This window comes from Pocillopora damicornis, chromosome 8 (genome assembly GCF_964200805.1).
Source record: "Pocillopora damicornis chromosome 8, jaPocDami1.2, whole genome shotgun sequence".
NCBI classification, from domain to species: domain Eukaryota; kingdom Metazoa; phylum Cnidaria; class Anthozoa; order Scleractinia; family Pocilloporidae; genus Pocillopora; species Pocillopora damicornis.
This window is the reverse complement of record NC_142677.1, coordinates 3,418,050-3,442,050: the sequence shown is the minus strand read 5'-3', so window position 1 is coordinate 3,442,050 and position 24,001 is coordinate 3,418,050. Positions and strand designations below refer to the sequence as shown.

General features: G+C 38.9%; 4 protein-coding genes across 4 annotated transcripts; 3 read left to right on the top strand and 1 right to left on the bottom strand.

The window, feature by feature from the left end:
• Positions 1–779: 779 nt before the first annotated feature.
• On the bottom strand, positions 780–6,676 carry LOC113679167 (diamine oxidase [copper-containing]). Its single transcript, XM_027196117.2, has 3 exons — positions 6,589–6,676; positions 2,791–4,879; positions 780–2,181 (listed from the first exon to the last, which is right to left on the bottom strand). The coding sequence occupies exons 2-3, from the start codon at positions 4,861–4,863 to the stop codon at positions 1,852–1,854; spliced, it is 2,403 nt and encodes an 800-aa protein (XP_027051918.2). The 5' UTR covers positions 4,864–4,879; positions 6,589–6,676; the 3' UTR covers positions 780–1,851.
• A 1,550-nt stretch (positions 6,677–8,226) lies between these two features.
• Positions 8,227–14,198, top strand: LOC113679149 (diamine oxidase [copper-containing]). Its single transcript, XM_089214195.1, has 3 exons — positions 8,227–8,318; positions 10,428–12,552; positions 12,905–14,198. Exons 2-3 carry the CDS (start codon positions 10,441–10,443, stop codon positions 13,223–13,225), a joined length of 2,433 nt encoding a protein of 810 aa, XP_089070321.1. The 5' UTR covers positions 8,227–8,318; positions 10,428–10,440; the 3' UTR covers positions 13,226–14,198.
• Positions 14,199–14,340: 142 nt separating this feature from the next.
• LOC113679150 (adenosine receptor A2a) lies at positions 14,341–18,451 on the top strand. The gene has a single exon (XM_027196101.2). The coding sequence runs from the start codon at positions 17,306–17,308 to the stop codon at positions 18,227–18,229; it is 924 nt and encodes a 307-aa protein (XP_027051902.2). The 5' UTR covers positions 14,341–17,305; the 3' UTR covers positions 18,230–18,451.
• Positions 18,452–22,334: 3,883 nt separating this feature from the next.
• LOC149040981 (adenosine receptor A2a-like) lies at positions 22,335–23,761 on the top strand. Its single transcript, XM_089214709.1, has one exon. It carries the CDS (start codon positions 22,398–22,400, stop codon positions 23,307–23,309), a length of 912 nt encoding a protein of 303 aa, XP_089070835.1. The 5' UTR covers positions 22,335–22,397; the 3' UTR covers positions 23,310–23,761.
• The last annotated feature ends 240 nt before the right edge of the window (positions 23,762–24,001 follow it).

Here is a 24,001-nt window from a genome sequence, read left to right as displayed (position 1 = left end):
GAAAAAACTTAAAATGCCCAAAAGCCCGCAGGTCAGGGGTCATTTTCAAAGACATCACCCTCGGAGTACGTTACAAGTACGAGACGAGCGTGAGGAGATCTTTAGGAAGGAGGGGGTCGCGCGCGAGGAGGTACTTACAAAGCTCTATTTGCGATGAGTTCATGCTTGCATCCGTTCGTTTGAAAAACGCTCAATTTAATTTTGTATGTCTTAGTGAAGTTTTTTTCCAAATATATATTTTCGGCCCTTTATACCAGTCATACTTCTCTCAGAATAGTTTTTACTTTTTGTGGAGCAGTCTCATTTTTCTTCTCACATGACCTGCTCCACAATGGAGATCTTCAATTAATAATAATAATAATAATAATAATAATAAAGATGATAATAATAATAACGAGGTTAGCAATTAACAGTAATGATCTGGTAAACATTGTAAAAAACATAAATATATATAGTTTCTAAAAACCCCAACTGGCAGGAGGCTGACGAGTCGGTCATGTAGAGAGGGCAGCCGAGGAATTGCACTCGGGACAACCAAGAACAACTTCAGTTAGTAGCAAGTTGAAGATTTTGAACCCGAGACTACCAGATTACGGGGCCATCGCCCTTACTGAGCCAAACTTCCTCCAAAGTCGGATGACAACAAGCTCCTGAGAGTATCGGGGACTTTGATATATTCTAGTGGGTGGAGTTCATTTAATCGATAGGGCTGCCCTTTCTACATTTAAGCGGAAAACGTCCGTAATCAGTGCTTCTTTGAAAACAAGCAGACAATCCCACTGGGCAATGCCAATCGTATAATTGATTCCAAGCAAGACTGTACGATCTAAAGGAAGCAATACATAATTCCATTGAGAAACTGGACAGACGGTCGCTACATATATAGGAACTGAGAGCTAAACTCACATTGTATAAAACCTACATTTCAGCGCTACACACTGAATTCTCTGACAATATCTAGTCAGATTGATTTACCGTGTAAACAGGTCAGCAATACAGAACAAACAGGTCGCAGAGGAGAGGAAAAACAGTTCAGCGGCAGGCCAAACAAACATGCATGTGTTATCAATGAGAAATTTTATGAATTTACGTTATCTGACAAAAAACCAGCTCTACATATCTCTCTAAGTGTCAACTACAATAATAAAAAAAAAATCAAGTTAGAGCAGAACTATCCGAAATCAAATGCAATCGTTCGAAATCGGACGGAATCGTTTGCAGTCCAGATGGTTTGCAGTCGTCTCGCCTACGGGTTGTTTCGCTTATGACCAATTCCCTACCCTCTTAAGTCGTTTCGCTAACGTCTCAAAGGTCGTTTCACTAACGTTTGAGGTTATTTCACTTCCGTCTGTATTCAGTTTTGTTTTCTTTGAAGTAGCGACAAATGAAATGCTGTACAGCAATACCGCGTAAGATCGGCCGATGATAGACCGTATTGATTGGTCGAAGTCGCAATGATCACTACATGTACATGCATTTTCTTCGACTTCATTTTGTCTTGAACCGACTTGTATCAAGACATAATCTCTTGCTTGTATCAAATCGACTTTCAGTTTGCATGGAAACGAACTAGCTCCCTCCGACTTTTTGGCCGATTAGAAATCGATCAAGTTCTGCCGATAGAATCACTTATCGTTTCGTAATACGTTAGCGACACGACCTGAGATGTTAGCGAAACGACATGAGACGTTAGCGAATTGGCATGGTCTTTAGCGAAACGACTTGAAGGCGAAACGAACAGTTACCATTCAGGTAATAGGGTACAAAAATGGTCTTTGGCGTCCGAAAGAAGACGATAGCGTCCGAGATCGAACGGAACGGAAGTGTTCGAAATAACTCAAAATAACCCATCTATCCATAAAGGTAAGTTCCATTAAAGTCAATTTTATAGTCCTTGGGGATGCATTGTGGTCCCAAAGGAGTGCCATATCGCTCCACTATCTGCCCAGTGAAATTATACGGCTCTATGGGTTTGATCAAAATGGCGTTGGTAGATCCGATGGAAGGATCCTCGTCAAAGTAGTTGAAAGGTCTTATGAAGAAGCTGGCGGAGTTGGCAGCCGTAGCGGTGTTAGGCAAGTCTTCTGAATGAGGCACGTGCATCGCCCCTATTGTTACCCAGGAAACCAGGTCCTCATTGACAATGGGATCGTCATCCACGAGGTAATTACGGAAATCAACCTGGGTAAAATATGAGACAAATATTTTTAACTTTTATTAGCTTTAACAGGATTTCCCTTTCTTCTAATTGGCTATTGTGATACATTTGGTTTTGGGTTTGCAACGCTTAGTCAAACAGCACTCTTAGTCGAGATAAAGCAAGTGGTTTATCTGTTTCACGACCTACCCTAAAACATACCAAAATGGGCTTATAAAAAGTGTAGTTGCCACTCAAAATCAAATGATTTAGATAAAAATAATTACAGAGTCCTAATTATTTACAACCGGTATGATAATTTGACGACGAGTAAAGGATGCAACCAACCCAAAAATCATTTCTGAGAGCTGACGGAGTATTTTGAAAATATTCCTGACTCTTTGCTGAAGGGCTGAGAAACGAACCAAGCAATTTTATCTCACTGATTTCCTTTTTCGTGCGTGGAAGGTTTGTGTTAGAAATCCGGAGTCAGGCTCAAGGAGAGAGGTACAAGCCCAGATGGGAGAAGAAGAAACAAGTACACACATATATGAAGGCTACGTCTTGTGTAATTGTAAGATGCTATCGATTTACCACCACTCCACATGGAATGCTCCAGATTAATCATTTCCTTAAACAAATTAATTACAAACCTGGGAATTTGTCGGTGACTGTTGGTTATATATAGAGCTGCTCTGTGTCTCATTCTCTTTGTATTTGGTGACAGCCATTTGGTAGAGGGACCAGCTCAACATCGGTGTGATCATCCAGTCTTCTGGGTACAACTGCTTCAACATGTTGTCCAGTTGGATGCGGTATCCTTTTTTCACACCCATTCGGTTTTTCTTCTTTTCATTGAAGAAGTTTAGGTACATTGGATGGTCGAAGTCAAACTTGTAAGCGGCATCCATCTCTGTTTTCTTCACATGGCGTTTCAGAACTTTCTGAACACGTCGTCTATCGGGAAACCATCGCTCAGTGATGTTTTCGATTCCAATTTCAATGGTCTCGAAAGAGTTCTTACGCCCACCAACGTCCAAGTCTACTTTATAATTGATAAGGTGATCGTGTGTACCACTTGTGAAATCCTTGTGGAGGGGGTATGCGTAAGGGTCCATGTTGGAGTCATAGAATGCTCCATAGACGTACCCAGAGGCTGACATTTTAACTTCAATGACACCATTTTGGTAAAATAAGAAGTCAAACACGTAGTCATAGTTATACAGCGTCGCCACAGAACGCAGAACTAAAACTTGGTTGGTCATTCCTCCGTAGAATTTATAACCATTGTAAAAGTTGTTATCATAATGTCGGCGAAGTGGCATTCCAGTGTTTAGTTCAAATACACAGACGGCGTTTCGCACAGTCGTTGGTTTTTCAAACATGTGCACTAGGTCAAAGAATGTTGCGGAGTAGGGACAATCCACACCACGAACCAGCTCCATGCTGTATGCTCCCATTCCCCAGCCTCCATCGAGGAAGTTATTCCACGAAGCGGCTGGGTAATAACCTGTATATGTTGCAGCTGCTTCTTGAAGACTGAGCTCGTAAACAATTCTCTCTCCGTTGAATTTTATATCGTAGATCTGCATGCCACTGTTGGAATCCATTCTGAAATCGAAGGACCAAGACATGTAGCTGACATGACGTCCGTTAACGGTATAGCGTTTTCCATCGGGCTCGTATTGTTCTGGTCCTCTCATTGGTGTGGGTGGCTGTGGATCTCTCCGACGTTGATAGCTTGAAAACAACGCGTCCTTCCCCTTTGGTGCAGGAACAAAAATCTTGTTGATGGCGTTGTTCTCGTATTTGGCCGCTAACTCATCAACAGAGTCAAATGTCTGATTATTGTAGAGAACCTTGAGTATTTTCCATTTTTTCGTGTCCGCTCCTCCAAAATCTACTAACATCGACAAGTCAAGATGTCCTGTCATGTCACGTTTGAAATTGATCCAACTTATGCGATCTTCGGCAGTAAATCCCATAGGAGAAGTAAAACCAATTCCAAGACACTTAGGTGACTTGCATCCGGTGAACGAGAAGCCATCGTAACTCTCTTTCATCAGCTTATCGAGTTTTGCAGAGGCATAATGTACAACATAGGTCATTATCATTCTCATGCGAGTATCAAAAGGCCGAGCATTGAATGTTACAAAGTCTTTCTCCCCACCAGGAATCTTTCTTGCGACGTGCCCAGTAGGTTTGGAAACAGGGCTGACTATATATTCTCTAACAAGCGGGGGATTGGCAGCGCCATGAAATACCACCGCCACAGCTTTCCGTTCAGGCTTGGTGCCATTGTTGTCCAAATATTCTAAAGCTTCATTCTTGGACGGTGGAAGAAACTGTATCATGTAGATGTAATTACTGTCGACCGATGCTTCGGCAGGTTCCGTTAGGTTAAGTGAAGCTTGCTCCATTAGATACGCTCTAACAGCGGTGATTTCTTCGATTGTTAGATCGTCGAAAAGACCCGAAGACTTAGGTGGGTCAGCAAGGCCATCCATTCCATTTTCACAGTTTTCCACTTGAATAACATGATCTCCTTTGGAATTTTCAGCTGGCTCACGATCGCTTTTTGATTTCTTCGTTGCTACAACAATCAACGCAATCATTAACGCTACACTTATCAGAATGAAGACGATGGCCAGAACTTTCCACACCACGGGTGCATTGGTAGGTGCGCGATCGGATTTCTTCTTGACCATGGGATCACTTGTCTCCATGACAATAAAAACTGACCTATAAAATGAAAAAAATGGTCAACTGACTCGTGTTATGGCGTGACTTCAAGCGATACTACAATACGTCAATACACCAAGGGCTAAAAATAGCAGGGAGTTGTATGTTCAATTGAAGATCACTGTTAGAACGACCTAAGAGTTTTTATGCCTATTTGTTGAACCTCAACAGAAAGCCGTCAATATCCTATTTTCAATGAGGCATTGATACAAGTAATCGTAGTTCGTCATTTTGCAAAACTCCTGCAGGGCTGGTATTGCTTGAAAGACTATTGTTGTCTGTCTCTTAATCCACGAGTACACTAAGCAATTGTTACTCGCTTTATGTCCATGCATAACTAAACAGCCTAAAAACATTTGAAATGTCACGTTGAATCTGCAGAATACTTTCGGGGGAATGTTTTAGAGTTAAATTTGTTGAAAACACACAACGTTTTTAGTATCATCGTGATATTTTGATTCAAATGAATTTGAAAGGATCCTATCATGTGTACATTGCGTCTAATATTTTAGGTGTTTTTACAACTACGTTAATCAACTGTCCCTAGCGTAATTTCAAGCGACTCAAGTATTGAATACACCAAAGGCTAAAAATAGCAGGAGGTTGTATGTTTAATTGAAGATCACTTTTGGAACGACCTTGGAGTTTCGTTGCCTTTTCGTTCAACTTCAGCTGAAAGCCACCAAGAAAGCATTTTCAGTGAGATAGAGAAACTAGTAATCATGGTACGCCATTTTGAAGGAAAACCCGGTATTATTTGAAAGACTAATTAATATTGTCTGTCTCCTGATCCGTTTGGATGAGGCAGTTTTCAGTCCATGCATAACTAAACAGCTCAAAAACATTTGCAATGTCACGAATTGAAGAAATTTGCAATGTCCCGTTGAATATGTAAGGTACATTCAACACACAACGTTTGAGTGTCATGATACCTTGGAGTAAAAAGAAAACAGCAGAGTACATAGCGCAGTAACACAATGATCCTGGCTAGGTATCGATATTTCAGGAGTGGCAGCTTACCGAGGGGTTTCAAAATGCACCTACGTTAATCAACCATCTAAAGCTAAGAGAAGGTGCAAGAAACTACATATTCATTTCCTTATCGTTTTGAATTCTTTGCACTTGCATTGGAATGATGTATCATAGATTGAGGTGTGATTTTACATATGATAAAGAAATGGTCGCATGTAACGACAAAATGCAACCAAGTGAAACTGTCTTTAAATATTTGGATGATTTTTCCAATTTAAGATTTCATTTTGAGTTTAAGCAAAAAGCTCCCGCGGTGAACATGAAAGGAGAGTATTACAAGCTTCCTTAGGCAACTCGCCTCACAATGAAATATATTTACTGCCGATTATCACTCCAATTACCCAGTATGTTTGTTTAATTTATGCTGACTCTCCACAAAAGAATTTTGATTCTGGATTACGCCACGAAAGCATCCGTTTATCGATAGAGAAGCGTTTGGACTAGCCAGAACAAGAGATCATGGCATTGGATGTGACCATAATTACACATTCAAATAGTACAGGTCTACATTGACTTAAGCAAAGTGAACTGCAGGCCTTCAGAGCAAAAGGTCAAAACCACTTCTAATGAAATTCAATTCCTTCAATCTAGAATGTCTTTACATGTTTAAATACCGTTAAATATCGCTTCTAGTGAAAGCTGGACCTTGAAAATCAGTGCATCTGAAAGAACCTCACCTGCAAGACGATGAAATACCCAATATACACTAAGCGTTCGTGAAGCTCGTCAATGAGTAGTGACTGTGACTGAACCAACGGCCCAGCATGCTTTTCAAGCTTAGATACCTCTCCCAGCCCCACTAAAATACAATTCTGTGCGTGATCGCTTGTTTAGGTGCCCTCGATTTGTTAAACTTTCGACCGCCGGAAATAAATTAAAATTTAAGCTTTCAGCAAGTCCCATACAGTGTACATGAATTGGTAATATCTCACGGTAACATGGAAAAATAATTGATTTTCTTGGAAACCCGACATCAGCTTATTTCACCAATTCAAAATCATTCATGTCCGTGAAATGCAACGAGGATTTTAAAAAGTAAAAAAAAAAAATTATGAATACAGGGGGGGAAAAATGTATATGATTTCATTAACAATCCAGCTTCAACTTGCATTACATAGGGAAAGAATATGCCGGTCAGTAATCTGTCAAGTGTTCAAAACAATGTACATGAAAAAAAAAGTGTCATTATCATTCATCACGAAGAGGTCAAGAGAAGATGAACAACTACATATTTAAATTAAATTAAAATTTTACTAGACTTCTTTTCAAGATGTAAATTTCCCTGACACTGAAAGTGAAATTCCCTGACTTTTCCCACGCCTTAAGGTAATTCATTTTCCCTTTTTCCCATGTTGACCATGAAAAATCCTCGCCTTCGAAATGTTCAGAGCACACTTTGACACCAGATGTTACTGTTCGGTATTTATTTCTATTTTTGTTTATTCTAGAAGTCCGCATCTGTTTTTAAAGAAACTGAAAATCAACCATCACATCACTAGACGCAATTATTTTTCTGGTCGTTTACTTAGCAGATTCCGTGCAAGAAGTAGTTGAAGCAACGTAGCATGGATACTGAACTTCTAAAGCTTATGATACTTAGGGTATTTATGAAAAGACTAATCCAATTTCAGACCACGCGACCAACTTATGACGCATGAAGCTATCAAGTCATTGATCACGGTTAAGAAATTGAGTCAGTCTAAACATCTTAACCCTTCGCTTCAGTCGTGTTTGTTGTGTAAAATTTAAATGTTGTCCAGTTTGTTATGTTCATCGAGAGTAACGATAAGCAATCACTTTGTGGTACAATGCAATAGCCCCACATACGATAAGGTTTGTTTTTGTAATCTCACTAAAGCATTCGCATCAAGTGCCTTTCTCAAGTTGTGCTAAAATCATTTAAACCGAAGAGATACGTCGACCACGTTTGCACATTTCTTTTAAAATCGGAATAATGACTTACTTCGTATTTGAATATTTCGGTGTTACTTCAAAATGTCAAGGTATGAAGACAATGGAGCTTCGAGAGTAGTGCAATGAAAAGTGAATAACAATGACATAATGATTGACACAAAGTCGCTCGATGTTTTACATAATCTGTCTCTAAGATATTCCGTTGCTGTCACGTAACTGCTGAGGGAAAAATTGTCGCTAAAGAGTATCGTTTCTTGAAGGCTTTTTTTTTTCTTAAATACAAACGCATTTGCTGGATGTATTTGCGAGGAGTTTGATACAGCGAAAGTTCGTAATACACGACTATTCTCTTGCTCTCTACACTAGCTCCGCTAAAAAGTATCTGTCATATTGTCACGCTAGTCTATTTATAACTTAGTAACCTCTGCAGATCTGCCACTGTATGTATCAGTCTTACACTGACGCGACGGATTAACGGTTCCATTTGATTCAGGTATGATCTTTTTTTTTTTTTTAATACTGTATTGAAAAGCTTGAAACACATTTGTGGATTAGCTCATCCTGTAGGAAACGTCAACACTATTCTAAAACGGATCTTTATTACAAACTATTACCAAAAGGCCATCCCTGAGCCGTTCAGGACGTTTAGGTTTACCAAGTACAGCAATCAAATTGAATAATTACAACTGAATAAGGAAGTAAGGGCTCAACCGAAGATCACTGTTAACCTTTGTAATTATCATGAGGAACAAGGTTTCATATCCAGCCTTTTTTTTTTTTTTCGGTACTTCAATATTATTTCCGCTGTACACCGTCAGTATATAAATCAAAACCGAAATGGTATACTGAAAGCGTACAAACTAAATCTCTTGATCCTGAAGAAAATCACAACCAATTGTTATTCTACTCGTTTCATCAATTGGCTGATTTGCTTCGGAAAAAAACAGTCATGCTTTTAGAGGTGGCTATTTAAAAGAAAACGGATGAAAAGCAAAAACATTTATTGGAACGAGCAAATTAGTAAATGTCTGACGACGGTTTTGTGTGACAATTTCCCAACAGTTTTACTAAAATGCGAAGTTATTGCCAACAGAACTGCGAGAAGAAGCATGAAATTGCTGTCATTTATCTACTGATATTGATACCTAGCTGTTTTCAAGGTTACATTTTCAAAAATGTCCTCTGCCTCAATTATTATATGCAAATAATCTCTCTCACACACTGTCTGCTTTACGTCATTATTGTTATTGTTAAGGGGATCGTAAGAGTCACGTTTTTTGTGTTGTCACCGCATGAAATGAAAAACAGGGCTGAGACTCTGAGTATGCTTGTTGGTTTTATCGGGAAGCCGCATGGAAGCATTTGAAGATTTTGAGATCATTAGAGAAGCAAGCCCACGTTTTGCAAGTTATATTAAAGTGAAGGAATTTCGACCCTTGAATTATTTGTCCCCAAGTCTATGGCGCTTTCTTTTCGGTCGAAACATATTATCCTCGCGTGCGCTAAGGGCCTAAACCCCGTTAGTTCCAAAGAAGTTCATTTTTTCTGGTCTTAATCCAGTATCAAATTTGGTTCTGTCTTTTATTTCCTATAACGTGAGCCATAAAAGAAGGTTTTACTTTTAAGTTTTGCTTGATCGGTATTGCTGGTTTTCACGTGACGTCACTAAATTTCAGACTTCAGAACTATTGATCCTCCTGAGATTTTACTTTCATGATGTATTAGAGCAGCTAAAAACTAATATTCAGACAAATTTTCACTCCAAATGGGTTCTTGGTTTAGTGATAGACTACTCTTGAATTTCTAAGCTTTTGCGTGACGTGGCCTTTACATGACGAGCGAGAGAGCTGTTATGTTGGTTTAAAAGGTGACTTATTTAGGGAAATTCAGCTATCTGAACAGTTCTTGTATTAGAATAAAGTATTATTGTTACGTTTATGAGTTCTTAGAGAGATAAATTCACGCTTTTGTAGCAAAACTCAGTGACAGATGTTTCTGCTGGTTTCCGGCCGCCATGTTGGTGCCAATCTAGGTGGGCACCAGCATGGCGGCTCCATACAAATCTCTATAAATTTGGGAAAAACGTTTCTCCTCATATCTTCCGTAAGAAAAATTGCTGTGACCTGAATCTTGGCGAGAGTCTTTACATATCTAAGTTCTTTCTATTTCCAGATTCTAGACTAAATCGATTGAACGGTTTTTATTTTTTATTTTGATCTATTTTGAATGGCGTGACACTGAAAACCAGCAATTGATTGATTGGTATCAGAGTACAAAGCATAAAGCAGGGCTTAAGCTGTCACGCCATCTGCTAAATTGTACTATGTCCAACGAAGCAAAGCTACGCCTTGTGTTTCTCCCTACACTTCTTTCATGCTCTAGTCGCCTCCTGCGTGCATTACAACAGAACAGAGCACGGTCAAGGCTTCTCTATTTGTTAAAGCATGTATAAAATTACCACAGCGTTTCCAAGGTCAAGAGGACCAGAATTAATTAAGTCCAAAGAATGCCACCCGGAGGCACAAAACAATATCTGCTAATTGCACGCTATTAGTCAGCAAAAGTGATAATCTCAAATTGATTTCATTTCTACCTTGCGTAGATCGTTGTTGACAATGGAATCGAGCGATCCTATGCTTAAGAAGAAAGCCAGCCCAGCGCCCAGCTCAGCCCCTATGCTGTGGAAGGTCCTGGCCATCATCTTCATCGTGATAAGTGTAGCACTTTTAATTGCTCTGATAGTTGTTGCAACAAAGCAACAGAAAGGGGCCGAGAACCAAGACACAAAGCCAAAACCAACCTCTAAGACCACGATGAGTGTGGAACCTTGTGCTGATGGAATGACGAGTTCCAAAGAACCACCAAAGTCTTCGAGTCCTTTTAACGACCTGACAGTCAGCGAGATCACCGCCGTTAGGGATTATTTACTGAAGCAGGCCTCACTAAACCTCACGGAATATTCCAAGGCTACAGTCGACAGCAATTATATTTACTTGATACAGTTGCTTCCGCCGTCGAAAGAGGAAGTTCTGGAGCATCTAGACAATAATGGTGCCAAGCCCGAACGAAAAGCTGTTGCTGTGGTTTTCCATGGTGCCACCGATCCACCTGTGGTAAAAGAATACATCATCCATCCGGTCTCGACGCCAACTGATTACAAGGTTAGAGAGATTCCAGGTGGACAGAAAAAAACTGTTCCATTTAATGCTCGCCCTTTTGATGGCGTTGTAGAATATAACGCACTAGAAAGAGAGATTGTCAAGGAAGCTGCCAGTAAACTCGCCAAGTTAATGTCTGAAAGTTATGACGGCTACATCTACATCTTCCCCTGTGTCTCTGGTATAAAGTGCCTACAGTTCCTTTACACAGCCCCTATGGGTTTTACAGGGGAGGACCGCTATACCTGGATCTACTTTGTTCGCGGGGATGTTGCAGGCCATTATCTTCATACTCTAGACTTGATGTTCCTGGTAGATCATGGAGGAGCGGACGTTTCTAAATGGAAAATCCTCAAGGTTCTTTACAACAATCAGACTTTTGACACTATAGACGAGTTAGCGGGAAAATTCGAAAATAATACCATTAACAAGATTTCTGTGCCAGCTCCAAAAGGCACAGACGCGCTATTTTCCAGTTACGAACGTCGAGAAGTTCCTCAGCCATTTAAGCCAATGAGAGAACCAGTGCAGTATGAGCCCGATGGAAAGCGTTACTCTGTAAATGGACGTCAAATTACCTACATGTCGTGGTCGTTTGATTTCAGAATGGATTCCAACAGTGGTATGCAAATCTACGATATTAAATTTAACGGAGAGAGAATTGTTTACGAGCTCAGTCTTCAAGAAGCAGCGGCTACTTACGCAGGTTTTTATCCAAGCCCCTCTTGGAATAACTTTCTTGACGGCTCATGGCGAATGGGAATGAGTAGTTACGAAATGGTTCGAGGCGTTGATTGCCCTAATACTGCTACTTTCTTCGACTTAGTGCACATGATTGGAGTTGGAAATCCGCAGACCTTTCGCAACGCAGTGTGCGTATTTGAACTAAATACTGGAACACCACTTCGTCGGCATTATGATAACAACTTTTATAATGGTTACAAGTTTTATGGAGGGATGGCCAACCAAGTATTAGTTCTGCGTACAGTGGCAACAGTTTACAATTATGATTATGTTTTTGACTTCATATTCTACCAGAGCGGAGTCATTGAAGTCAAGATGTCAGCTTCTGGGTATATTTTTGGAGCATTCTATAACTCTAACATGGACCCATACGCATACCCGCTTCATGAGGATTTCACAAGTGGTACACACGATCACCTTATCAACTATAAAGTGGATCTGGACGTTGGTGGCAGGGGAAATTCGTACGAGACTATCGAAATTGGGATCGAAAACATCACTGAGCGATGGTTTCCTAACAGACGACGTGTCCAGAAAGTTCTGAAACGCGATGTGAAGAAAACAGAGATGGATGCATCTTACAAGTTTGACTTCGACCATCCAATGTACCTAAACTTTTTCAATGAAAAGAAGAAAAACCGAATGGGTGTGAAAAAAGGATACCGCATCCAGCTGGACAACATGTTGAAGCAGTTGTACCCAGAAGATTGGATGATCACACCAATGTTGAGCTGGTCCCTCTATCAAATGGCTATCACCAAGTACAAAGAGAATGAGACACAGAGTAGCTCTATTTATAATCAAAACTCGCCAACAGATCCACAGGTTAGGCTCTCTTTTTCTAAAGCTTATTTTCTTCTGTTTAACGTGAACTAAATATATATGAATACATGTAGCGAAGAAATAATGTCTGTTCTGGAGGATACAGTATAAGAGGGTTAAGAGCTGCGTGGAAAACACTCTTTCAAACGTTTGGTAATAAATGGAAAACGCATCCAATCTGACCACGTTGAATTGAAATAATGCTCTCTTGATGAATGTATTTTGGAGACAACGATAGTTTTTATGGTATCATGCTTGTTGTCATTGGTTGTATGTTGTCAGGCAAGGCAATGAACGCCGTTATGAGTGCTTCAAACGTTACGAATATATTTAATCTTTCTTTACCATTTCACAGGTTGATTTCCGTAATTACCTCGCGGATGATGACCCCATTGTGAACGAGGATTTGGTTGCCTGGGTTACAATTGGCGCGATGCATGTGCCTCATGCAGAAGACCTGCCCAACACCGCCACGGCTGCCAACTCCGCTCGCTTCTTCATAAGGCCTTTCAACTACTTTGACGAGGATCCTTCTATCGGATCTACCAATGCCATCTTAATTACACCGATTGAGCCCTATAACTTCTCAGCGCAGAAGGTGGAGCGATATGGCACTCCTGTAGGACCGCAATGCATCCCCAAGAAACACACAACTGACTTCAAGGGTGCTTATTGATGGACAACTGTTTTTTTTAGTTGTTGTTGTCGTCGTTATTTTTGTTTTTGTTTTTTTTCTGTTGTTTGTTTTATTTGGAACTGTATGCTTACGAATATGTCGTATTACTCTACTTAGTGAGGTAGATCAATTCATAATATACCAAAGTCAAAAGCTACCACCAAATTGCAAAAAATGTTGAGACACTTTGAAGAAAAAGTGCGGTTAGCGATTTCATCTGAAGGTTAATAAGAATGTTAGAGAAAAAAACCAAAAAAAATCAAAAGGTACTCCCATGTACATGATACTGCCTATAGCAACATTGCAAAAGAGGGGTAAGGGGATACAATATGTTGGATCACATGGTGAACACTTTTCTGTTCTCAAATGTCTCAACTACTTTTGCAACTGGTTATACCTTTATCCTTTAATCTTTTGATTATACGATTAGGTTTCATGAAACTCTTGTTATTAAATCTTGTAAGAAGGAAAGCTCTTGTGTTGGATCTTAATAGAGTAAGATGAGTGCAACACTACGCTAGGCTTTTATTGCCACATATTTTCTAATTATTTTAGTCTTCATGATTTCCAAATCACTGCGGCTGTAAACATGGTTTTGGTGTTCATTTGATTTAGGAGCATTTTGACAAATTCTGATACTATGGGCATGTTTTCAAAACCGTCCGTAAGCTACTTTTCCTTGACATTTTCCCTTCTGTCGTAAAGGCGTGCATGGATAGGAAAAATTTTTTAAGTCTGTTTGTTCTCCGGTGATGCGAATTCCTCTGTCCCTAAATTATTTTACGTAGATTGTAGAATTTATTGCAACTTTGCGCTTATTCTTAGAATCACAAACATTAGCACATGCATCCAGCACAATATGGAAACTTTTTGTCGCCAAATGAACGATTTAATTTTGTCATGTCATTAAGTAGACGTTTCACATTTCCCTAATTGTCAAAAAAACAAGGATATCAGTAAATTAACAAGTGAGTTTAACATGGTACATTTTTTGCGTAAATGGTTCGTTGATAGGGTAACTCTCAGAAAGGCCTGTAGCTTTAACTACGAGACGGAAGCAAAGTGGAAGAAGGCAGACAATAACAGAACCAACTCTGAACATAATAAATCTTCAGCGCCTTGTCCTTTTTTTTTTTTAATCTTTCCACTTCTTCTTCTCAGTCACCTCTAAACAGGACAGTGAGATGTTGCTGTTAGTTTAGAGTGGTGATCTTGTTTTCATAGTCATTATCACCAGTACGTTGAGGAGAACTATGAAGGGACAAATGATGGTGTTGATGACGATGGTTATAATGTAACTGAGCACCAATAGGACATCTGCTGTGTCACCTTCTCCAATGGTTAAGTTTGTAGCGTTTGTAAAACTATCCGTGGAAAAGTTTGCCATATCTAATTGGAAATTTAATGCAACTAAAGTATGTATCTGAACAACCGTTTCTACAAGACGTTTACCATTACATAATACGAAGAAAGTCAGGTTTCATTTTTCATCTCCTGGGAATGACTACTGAATCCACATATGCATGACATCAATGCAGCACAAAGCTGAATTGGAAACGCTAAACTCCGCCCGGTCAAATAAATTTCTCTTAGTACTTTGCCCATGAATAAATTTCAATCCGAAAGTGATTGAGGCCCAATTTTAATCCCATCTTCCCAATACTATAAAATTAGTTTTTAAAAGTCCAGAATGGTTTCAGCGCATGAGAGCCAAATTGAAGTTGTGGCGATAAAGAAAAACATCTTGACTGCCCTCTCACATAACATATTGTTCTAACTTCAGGAGATTATTTCGCTTTCCATGGCTACATAAATGTTTCGTGCACGTTTGGCTCATCAATTTTCGTCCGTCAAATCTTATTTGACGGACGAAAACTTTTGATCCTTTGGCATCTATTGTGCCCTGGCACCATGGGCTTAAAGAATAGTATTTACATTACGGCTTTTTTAATGGCCAGTTACATCGTTCGCAAGTTTCAATTTTACTTCTACAGCACAAGGTCTCGCAATTCGACTCACTGAAGTAAGCCAGGATGAAGGAATTAGAAAGTAAACTGATTTGAGTAAATGTTGAGCGCAACCGCTCAGAAAATTATGAAAATTACGAAAGTTGTTAACGATCCAAAAGAAATTTGCATTGAGAAAACTTGGTTTTTTTTTTGGTTTTTTTTTGTTTTTTTTTTTTTCACGCCAATATCACGTTGTATAATTTACATAAGAGATGGCCTCAATCCTGAACATGGAAATTAAGTCCACCCGATGGGGAATATACTCTTGAAATCGAATTTCTTTTGTCACTATATCTGAAAGCAGGCCCTCTAGTGATTGTCAAAGTCTCTCTGACTGCCGTTCTGGTTGGTTTATTCCTTATCATAGTGTATGGCTTTACTTTTAGGAATCAGGTTGAATTAAATAGATAGCAATTGCAATAAACGACGAAACCAATCGAACATGCCTATCAGATTAAGCAAAAGGATTTCTTTAATTTCGTTTTAAACCGAAGAAATAACTGTAAGATGCCGCATGGATTGATTACGTTTTTTAGTGATGTGAGCCAATCACGCGCGTAATTTCATCCGTTCAAGGTACATTTTGCGGTAGCTGGAAGCAAGTGCACGCTTTTAGCTATATCTGTTTTATCCTAAGATAATCGTTTTGATTTTTCCTTTTTACAGGGGACAATTTGTACACCAAATTTATGCAATAAAAATATTGGTCACCGTGCTAATTCAAGAGCTGAAGATCATCATGCTTCTTTACCTGGTCCATTGATTGAAAAAAAAATACCATGTTCTTGGAAAGCGCGCGCGCTTATCCGCCTGATTACATAAATTTTTATTTCCAGTACATGATGTGCAGTGCAATACTGAGGAATCACTTTAAAAGCAATTTCCTCACTTTCGGGTCGTAATAAAGAAAGCGTTTTGTTTGATGGGCCCTCTCGGGAAGCGAAACTGTTTATTGCAACTACAATCCATAAAATTCAACCTGTTTCCTTACAGCAAAGTATCGCACTATCAAAAGGATAAGAGAAATTAAAAAATAAATTAGTATAGAGTATATTTCCCATTGGTAACCGACTGAATTTTCATAATTAAGATTGGGGCATTTTCTTTCATGGATATTACGATGTCTTATCAATTAATCGCAAACCAAAATTAAAGAAACCCTTACAGCCTACGTAAACGGGTGAAACAACATTTTCTTCATGCTTATTTCGTTTGCATCACTTGCCTCATTAGCAATTATTCAAAAAGTATTCCTAATTTTCTAAGCGGCTGCGCCAAACATGTGTTTTTTACCCTCTTGCTTTCCTATCTTGGTTTCATTGATCCCAATTGCGGAATATTGCGAGAAAAAATGGGCGGTTTAAGCAAAAGGCAAATTATAAAACCACGACACGGAAGATGAGACCAGTGTCAAATTATTAGATATTTCAAATGAATCTTTCTTGACGCACCTAAAACGGTGAGCTTTAAACTTACAGTGATTTACATATGATTGGAAATGAAAAAGCCGCAAGATAGATTTCAAACTAAAGAATTTGTATATGCTTTTTTTCCAATGCAAATCTAATCGAACAAATGAAAACTAATCAACTTATGAAACACGAAACACCTATCGATCGATGGATAGCGTAAAACAATCCTCAGAAATTAAGTGAAAACATACTTCTAAGTGAAGAGACGATCGAACACTTTCTAGTCGTCGTGGTCAATCGAGCTCTCAAGGGCTGAAACGATTTTAGATTTAAAAGCACACGTTTGGCAATACCTGAAAAATCTAATTAAAAATGATCTCAATCATTTTTGGAATAAGATTTATTCATGGGCAGATCTTGAGGAAAATCCTTTTGATTAGGCGGCGTTTAGCGATTCTGATTTAGCTTTTTCCTGTATTGTTGCAGGACACATGTCGACTGAGAAGTTATTCCCAGGAGATGCTTAAACCACTCTCTATTAAAACCATAAGATTTCCTGCCCCTTTACCTTCCTCCGATTTCATGCCAGAGAGAGAACGACTGGTTGAACAAGTTGTTCCGAGACGTATACTTATCTTGCATTTAGCTTCCAGATCGACATGGTAGACGTTTCCTTGCCCAGTTTTACAAATTTTACAAACAAAACTAGCGGACAAGGCGACACAGCAGATGTACCTCCGGTGGCTGGTGCCATAATCATAATCATCATCAACACCATCACTTTTCCCTGCACAGTTGTGCTCAACGCACTTGTGATAAAGGCTGTGAAAACGACGCCTCGACTCCGTACCAACAGCAACATCTTGCTGGCCTGTTTAGCGGTGACCGACGCCTTAACTGGTCTCCTTGGCCAGCCATTGTTTGTCCTGTGGAAGATTTTCCTATTAGTTGGTATCAGTAACAGTAAAATAGTTGAAAACTGCAATTACACAATTGTGATTACAACACTTACAGCTTCATTCTTTCATCTGATGTTCGTTACTTTCGAGAGACTCATAGCTATCAAATTTACAATGCAATACTCAAACATTATAACTGATAATAGCATGAAGAGAGCAGTGTTAGTAGCTTGGATCATTTCCTTTATTTTTGGAGTTTTTGATGTGATAGAATGGGATCTAGTAGTACTTTCTCTGTCTGGTGTTCTTACTGCTTCATGTATTATTTTCCTTTCTGTCGCTTATTTCATCATGTATCGTGAAACACGACGTCACCAAGAGAAAATTAAAACTCAGCAAATGCCCCAGGAAGAAGTGGAAAGATTTACCAAAGAAAACAAAGCGCTTAAGACAACTTTATATGTAGTTGGTGCTGTTTTTGTTTGTCTTCTTCCACTTTGTTTCTGTCTTATTGTTATAGCTACAGGTCTTTCTGAAAGTTGCCCCATCGATCTGTCATTGATGCAAACATGTGCCATGTTAAACTCGTTTGTTAATCCACAGATTTACTGCTGGAGACAAAAAGAGATGAGACAGGTCATTTTTGGAATAAGACCCGCGGTAGTGCATATACACAACCAGTGAAGGAAGGGAATTTGGTAGAAAGTGTTAAAACCTTAGGTACCACATATCTAAAATTTGCTGACGTCTTTTCCAGCCACTGGATAAACAAAATTCCTGAGTTACTGGTTTTTTTTTTTTTGGTAATTATGTTTTCGGGAGGTGATTCGTTAACCGCCTGCAAATTACAAAGTTACTTTCAATTGTCCCTGTTTTCTAAAGTTATAATAAACAGTGAATACAACTTTTTGTTCGTTCTTTTTTTCTTTAGTTCTCGTTAAATGGTTTAAGAAAAGAACTACGCGTTTTCCCACGAAAAGGTTTTTTTGTTAATTGTCTCCTTAAACACAAGGGAATACTAATGAGTATATAGGATTTGCGTTATGTCCCAAATACAACAGGCAAGTTGCACAACCAATGCTATGCAATATTATGGAAGATATTCTTTTTAATGTTCTACAATTACAGCTATTTAAGCAGCTCTTTATTAGCTCGTAGCGTTTCTGATCAACTGATTGAATGTCAGTTATCATAACGATAATAGTTTCTACTGACCTGGAGCGCATTTCATGCCTGATCAACTGAGGTTAAAAGTATCAGAGTAACCACGACAGCCTATAGAATTTCGTCATTACTTTCCGGACTTCAGTGATCTGCGGCACCTCAGATAGTAACAATTTTTGCTCGCGACCCACGTCTACAATATCCCTTCATGCACAAGTGCAATTCCACGCTAAATACCCTCTCTTCGATAGCCAATCAGACCGCGAGTTTACCTCTAGCTATGCGATTCTATTATAGACTAATTTATTATGATTATTATTCCGACGCAGATCGCGGCGTAAAATCGCACAGTCTATAGACTATGTCAGTCACATATCACGCCGTTATCTATATTCACATCATCTAGGGGAAACTAGAAAACTCGATTGGCGACGGAAGCGCAGAAGTCCGTCAATAATTTCCGGACAACAAAATTTGCGGCAACTGGACTTCTAGCAAACCAAGGGAAACTGCATTTGACATGCCTTCACTCGTCTTAAATGTTTCATAATTCTCTCAATTGGAGTAAGCTTACTCATATTAAATGACAACAACATGAACAATACAGCATGACACACTGCAAGTTCGTTGCGTCATACGCTTAGCTATTCGGTGTACACATCAACGGTCTCAGTTGTATTAAGGACAGTTCTTGAAAGTTCAGTAGAGAAGTTTTAATGAAATTAAATAAGATTTTCGGCTACGTCAACAATAAAGCTAGATTCAGAGTCTAGTTGTCGGCAATTTTACCAACTAACGAGATCGATTACTACATGTTTTAGTTTAGGATCGTACGATAAACCCAACAACAATGACCGTCTGTCGGTGCTTTTACTGAAGCCTAATATCATACATAAAATCGGTCCGTAAAACCGTCCGTAAGCTCCTTTTCCTTGACATTTTCCCTTCTGTCGTAAAGGCGTGCATGGATAGGAAAAATTTCTTAAGTCTGTTTGTTCTTCGGTGATGCGAATTCCTCTGTCCCTAAATTATTTTACGTAGATTGTAGAATTTATTGCAACTTTGCGCTTATTCTTAGAATCACAAACATTAGCACATGCATCCAGCATAATATGGAAACTTTTTGTCGCCAAATGAACGATTTAATTTTGTCATGTCATTAAGTAGACGTTTCACATTTCCCTAATTGTCAAAAATACAAGGATATCAGTAAATTAACAAGTGAGTTTAACATGGTACATTTTTTGCGTAACCGAATTTCAAGGCAATCCGTTGAGTTTACGTACCTCATTAATTCGTTCAAAGAGGGCTCATTCGCGTAAAAACGAAGTAGGTTTTCTTTTTTGCTTTTAAAATTTTCCCAATAATTCACGCTATTGGATGACAACTTGTCAAGTTATGATTACACTCTAATAAATTCGAAATGCCGACCGCTAGTAGAAACACATAGGCGCCCTGTAGAGTCTCAGGTGACTCGGAGCGAAAACACTATGCGAGTGGCTATGAAATAGTTTCCCGTGACAGACCTTTATTTCAATTTTGCTGAACGATAATTTTGATTTCAACTATTTTTATTTTCAAATGAAAGCGCCTTAGGCAAGCCGCGGCAAACCTTGTGGTTACTGACGGAGTGCGAGCAGCGAAGATTGTCTAAACCACGAGCCTTTATCCGTTTCGGTGAGATTCTTACGCCTTTGTGCTTTGAATTTCTTTCTTTCTTTGTGTGGACATGCAGGCTTCTTTTTTACTTTCAGCAATGAATTCGAACTCTTCTCCTTTTTATTTTTTTTCCGTTCACAGTCTATTTTTAAACGCAGGTAGATAGCAAAGATCTTTATGTGCAACCGAAATCAGGAGATGTTGGGGCGATTAGTTCATAGATCAAGATGTTTTGCCGCAAAAAAAAGAAAAAGAAAAACCATCGGTAGTCATCTTTGTTGGCTATCATCCATAATTAGCGAGCAAAAGAATTCAGTTCGAAAACATGTTTTAGTAAATAACTCGGGCGCATTTTAATAATTTACCAAAAGTTTTCTTGAAAACTCTAGTTAAAATAATAATTTTTAGTTTGACATTTAAGTGCCGCTCCCGAAAAGAGCGGTCCTCTCGACTTCCCATCGGAAAAAAGTTTTCTTTTATTTTTTGCCCATGAAAAGTGTTCAGGATACATGTTTCAAAAGTAGTTTAGTTGTTCTCCAATTCTCTTTTTTTGCTTCGCCACAAGCCAAAAATGATTTTTGGCCAGACCACCTCTGAGAACAGCGATCGAAAGTGTCAATTTCAAAGATTTTGTCCAGCGCGCAGCGACTGCAACAATGTAGCTCACGGAATTCTATCTTGCTACAAGTTAGTCAGTTAGTCAGTTAGTCAACGTAGAAGATAAACGAACGAAGTTTGAACTGTCAAAAGGAGATCTTGGTCAATTCCAAGAATCATGCAAATGATCTTTGACACCAGCGCAATTGAGCAAACACATGGATTTGCGTTGTTTTTAAGAAGTTGGTGGATGGAAGCTAGAGATATACCCGTGGGTTTGAGGCAATCAGTGACCTCAATTGTGTATAAACTATCCACTGATATGCTTTTTCGGCCCGATTAACGCCTGCATTTTGAGGATTCTTTCGTACAAAGTAGTGAATTTTTGATATGCAAATTAAGGTCGAAGAGAAGAGTCTCCTCTGATCACGCTGGTATGAAAAATATTTCAGCTCAAGTTTCCATATTTTGTCTGTGAACTAACTGAATACACCTTGTAACTTGTAGCAAGATAGAATTCCGTGAGCTACATTGTTGCAGTCGCTGCGCGCTGGACAAAATCTTTGAAATTGACACTTTCGATCGCTGTTCACGGAGGTGGTCTGGCCAAAAATCATTTTTGGTTTGTGGCGACGCAAAAAAAGAGAATTGGAGAACAACTAAACTATTTTTGAAACATGTGTCCTAGACCCTTTTCATGGGCAAAAAATGAGAGAAAACTTTTTTCCGATGGAAAGTCGAGAGGACCGCTCTTAGCGAGAGTGGCACTTAAAAATAATAATAAAAAACTGATCCTCGAAGGTCTACCGTATCTTTCAGTGCTATGATTGATCCGTCCCATGTGTGCACACTTGACTTTTTCTCGCGCATGAATTAAAATAGATTTTGTTTACATAATCAATAATGCTGCTTCTGTTATTGAGAATTACATCAATTTCGCTTGGTGCCACTAAAGAGAATGTTAAATGGGACGAATAAACGAGAGAGAATATGAAAAGATTAAGAGGGTCGCACGAATACTGGCAATTACCTTCGAATTTTTGGGGCTTATTTGGTTGGTATAGTGAGCTGAGGGTTTACTTATGTGTGATGCATAAATAACATGGATAACAATGGATCTTTTTGTCGCTACTTTGGCCTTTATCGTCCGTTGCGGTCACTGGCGAAAGCTTTGGGTCAAGTGATAAAGCCTCTCCGATCAACTTGAGTGCTTGTATTCATGTTCAGTGTTTCATTTTCCGCTTTGTTCTGTTTTATTGTTATGCAGATGTGGACTGGGAAGTCATTCCCATGAGATGCTTATAAATCACTAGCTAAATAAAGGGTCACATTGCCCCCTGTATTTATCTTCCTCCGATTTCGCGGTTAAACATCTAGAAGAAACAGTTCTTCCTGAAGACCTTGTTCATTTGGACTGAGCTCCCATTTCGACATGACAAATTTCTCCTTGGCTAAATTCATGAACGCCTCGAACATCACCGGTAGAGAAGCAGATGTCCTATTGGTCGCTGGTTCTATCATCATAATCATCATCAACACCATCACTTTTCCCTGCACAGTCATTCTCAACGTACTTGTGATAAAGGCTGTGAAAACAACGCCTCGACTCCTTACTAACAGCAACATCTTGCTGGCCTGTTTAGCAGTAACTGACGCATTAACTGGTCTCCTTTGTCAGCCTTTGATTATCCTGTGGATAATAATACTATTATTCGATCTCAGTATTAATGCAACAGTTGAACATTTCTGTTCCACATTTATTACTGTAATGCTAACAGCTTCATTCTTTCATGTGATGTTGGTTACATTCGAGAGACTCATGGCTATCAAATTTACGATGCGATACTCAAAAATTGTTACTTACAATAGCATGAAGATAGCAGTGCTATCAGTTTGGATCTTTGTTTTCATCAATGGTATTTTAAGAATGACTGTCTACATAGTATCCCGTTATTTAACAGGCCTTATCACTACTTCAAACATTCTTTTTCTTGCTTTCACTTACTTCACCATCTACCGAGAGACACGTCGGCACCAAAAAATGATAAAAACTCAGCAGCTTCCCCAAGATGAAGTAAAAAGGTTTGTCAAAGAGAACAAGGCGCTTAAGACAACTGTGTTTATAGTTGGTGCTGCTACTGTTTGCCTTCTGCCAATTTGTTTCTGTTTTATCGTAAAAACTACAGGCTTCTATGAGATTTGCCCAATCAACGGACGATGGAGGTTGACATGTCTCATGTTAAACTCGCTTGTTAATCCACTGATTTACTGCTGGAGACAAAAAGAAATGAGAAAGGTCATTTTTGGACTAAGAACCCGGATCGTGTCTGTAAATATCCAGTGAAGGAGGGCAATGTAAAAGAAAGGGTAACAACTTGATAACTATACATGTAAAATTTTCCTAACGTCTTTTCCATACACTGGATAAACAAGACTCCTTAGTCATAGTTTTCCTATCTATTATGTTTTTGATCACGATAAATGATTCCAATTGCCTTTTTCTTGTGCATTAATTATAGTAATTCTCAATTATATAATTCAAAATAAATGTGGTTGGACCTGAAAACGCTAAAATATGGCAAAAATCCTAAAGAGTTGTTTGAGGGAATATCACCTTCTTTTCACCGCAGTCAGGGTAGAATTGGTATCGACCGTGAATTCACCATGAATAGATGAGAAGACTCACTAAAATAGGTAAAATAAGTGATTTTAGTCTAATTGATGTATAATTCCGTTAACTTAGCGTGAGTTAACCATTTTATAATAAATTTTGTGAGCTTCATTGAAAGTACTCTCAGACAGTTCCTGTTTTCATTGACAAATGAAGCCACCTCTCATCAAGATATTCCAAAGTGCTATCAATCGTAAAACAAAACTCCAACAAATAAATCGTGTGGATTTTTTTCTTTTTATAATCTACAATGTAACGCAAAGGAACCGGCCGAGGAATAAAGGTACTATTGATTACGTGTGAAACAAAAGCATTAACTGATGACATTTTGATATCAGGCATTAATTCATTTATCTTCTCATATT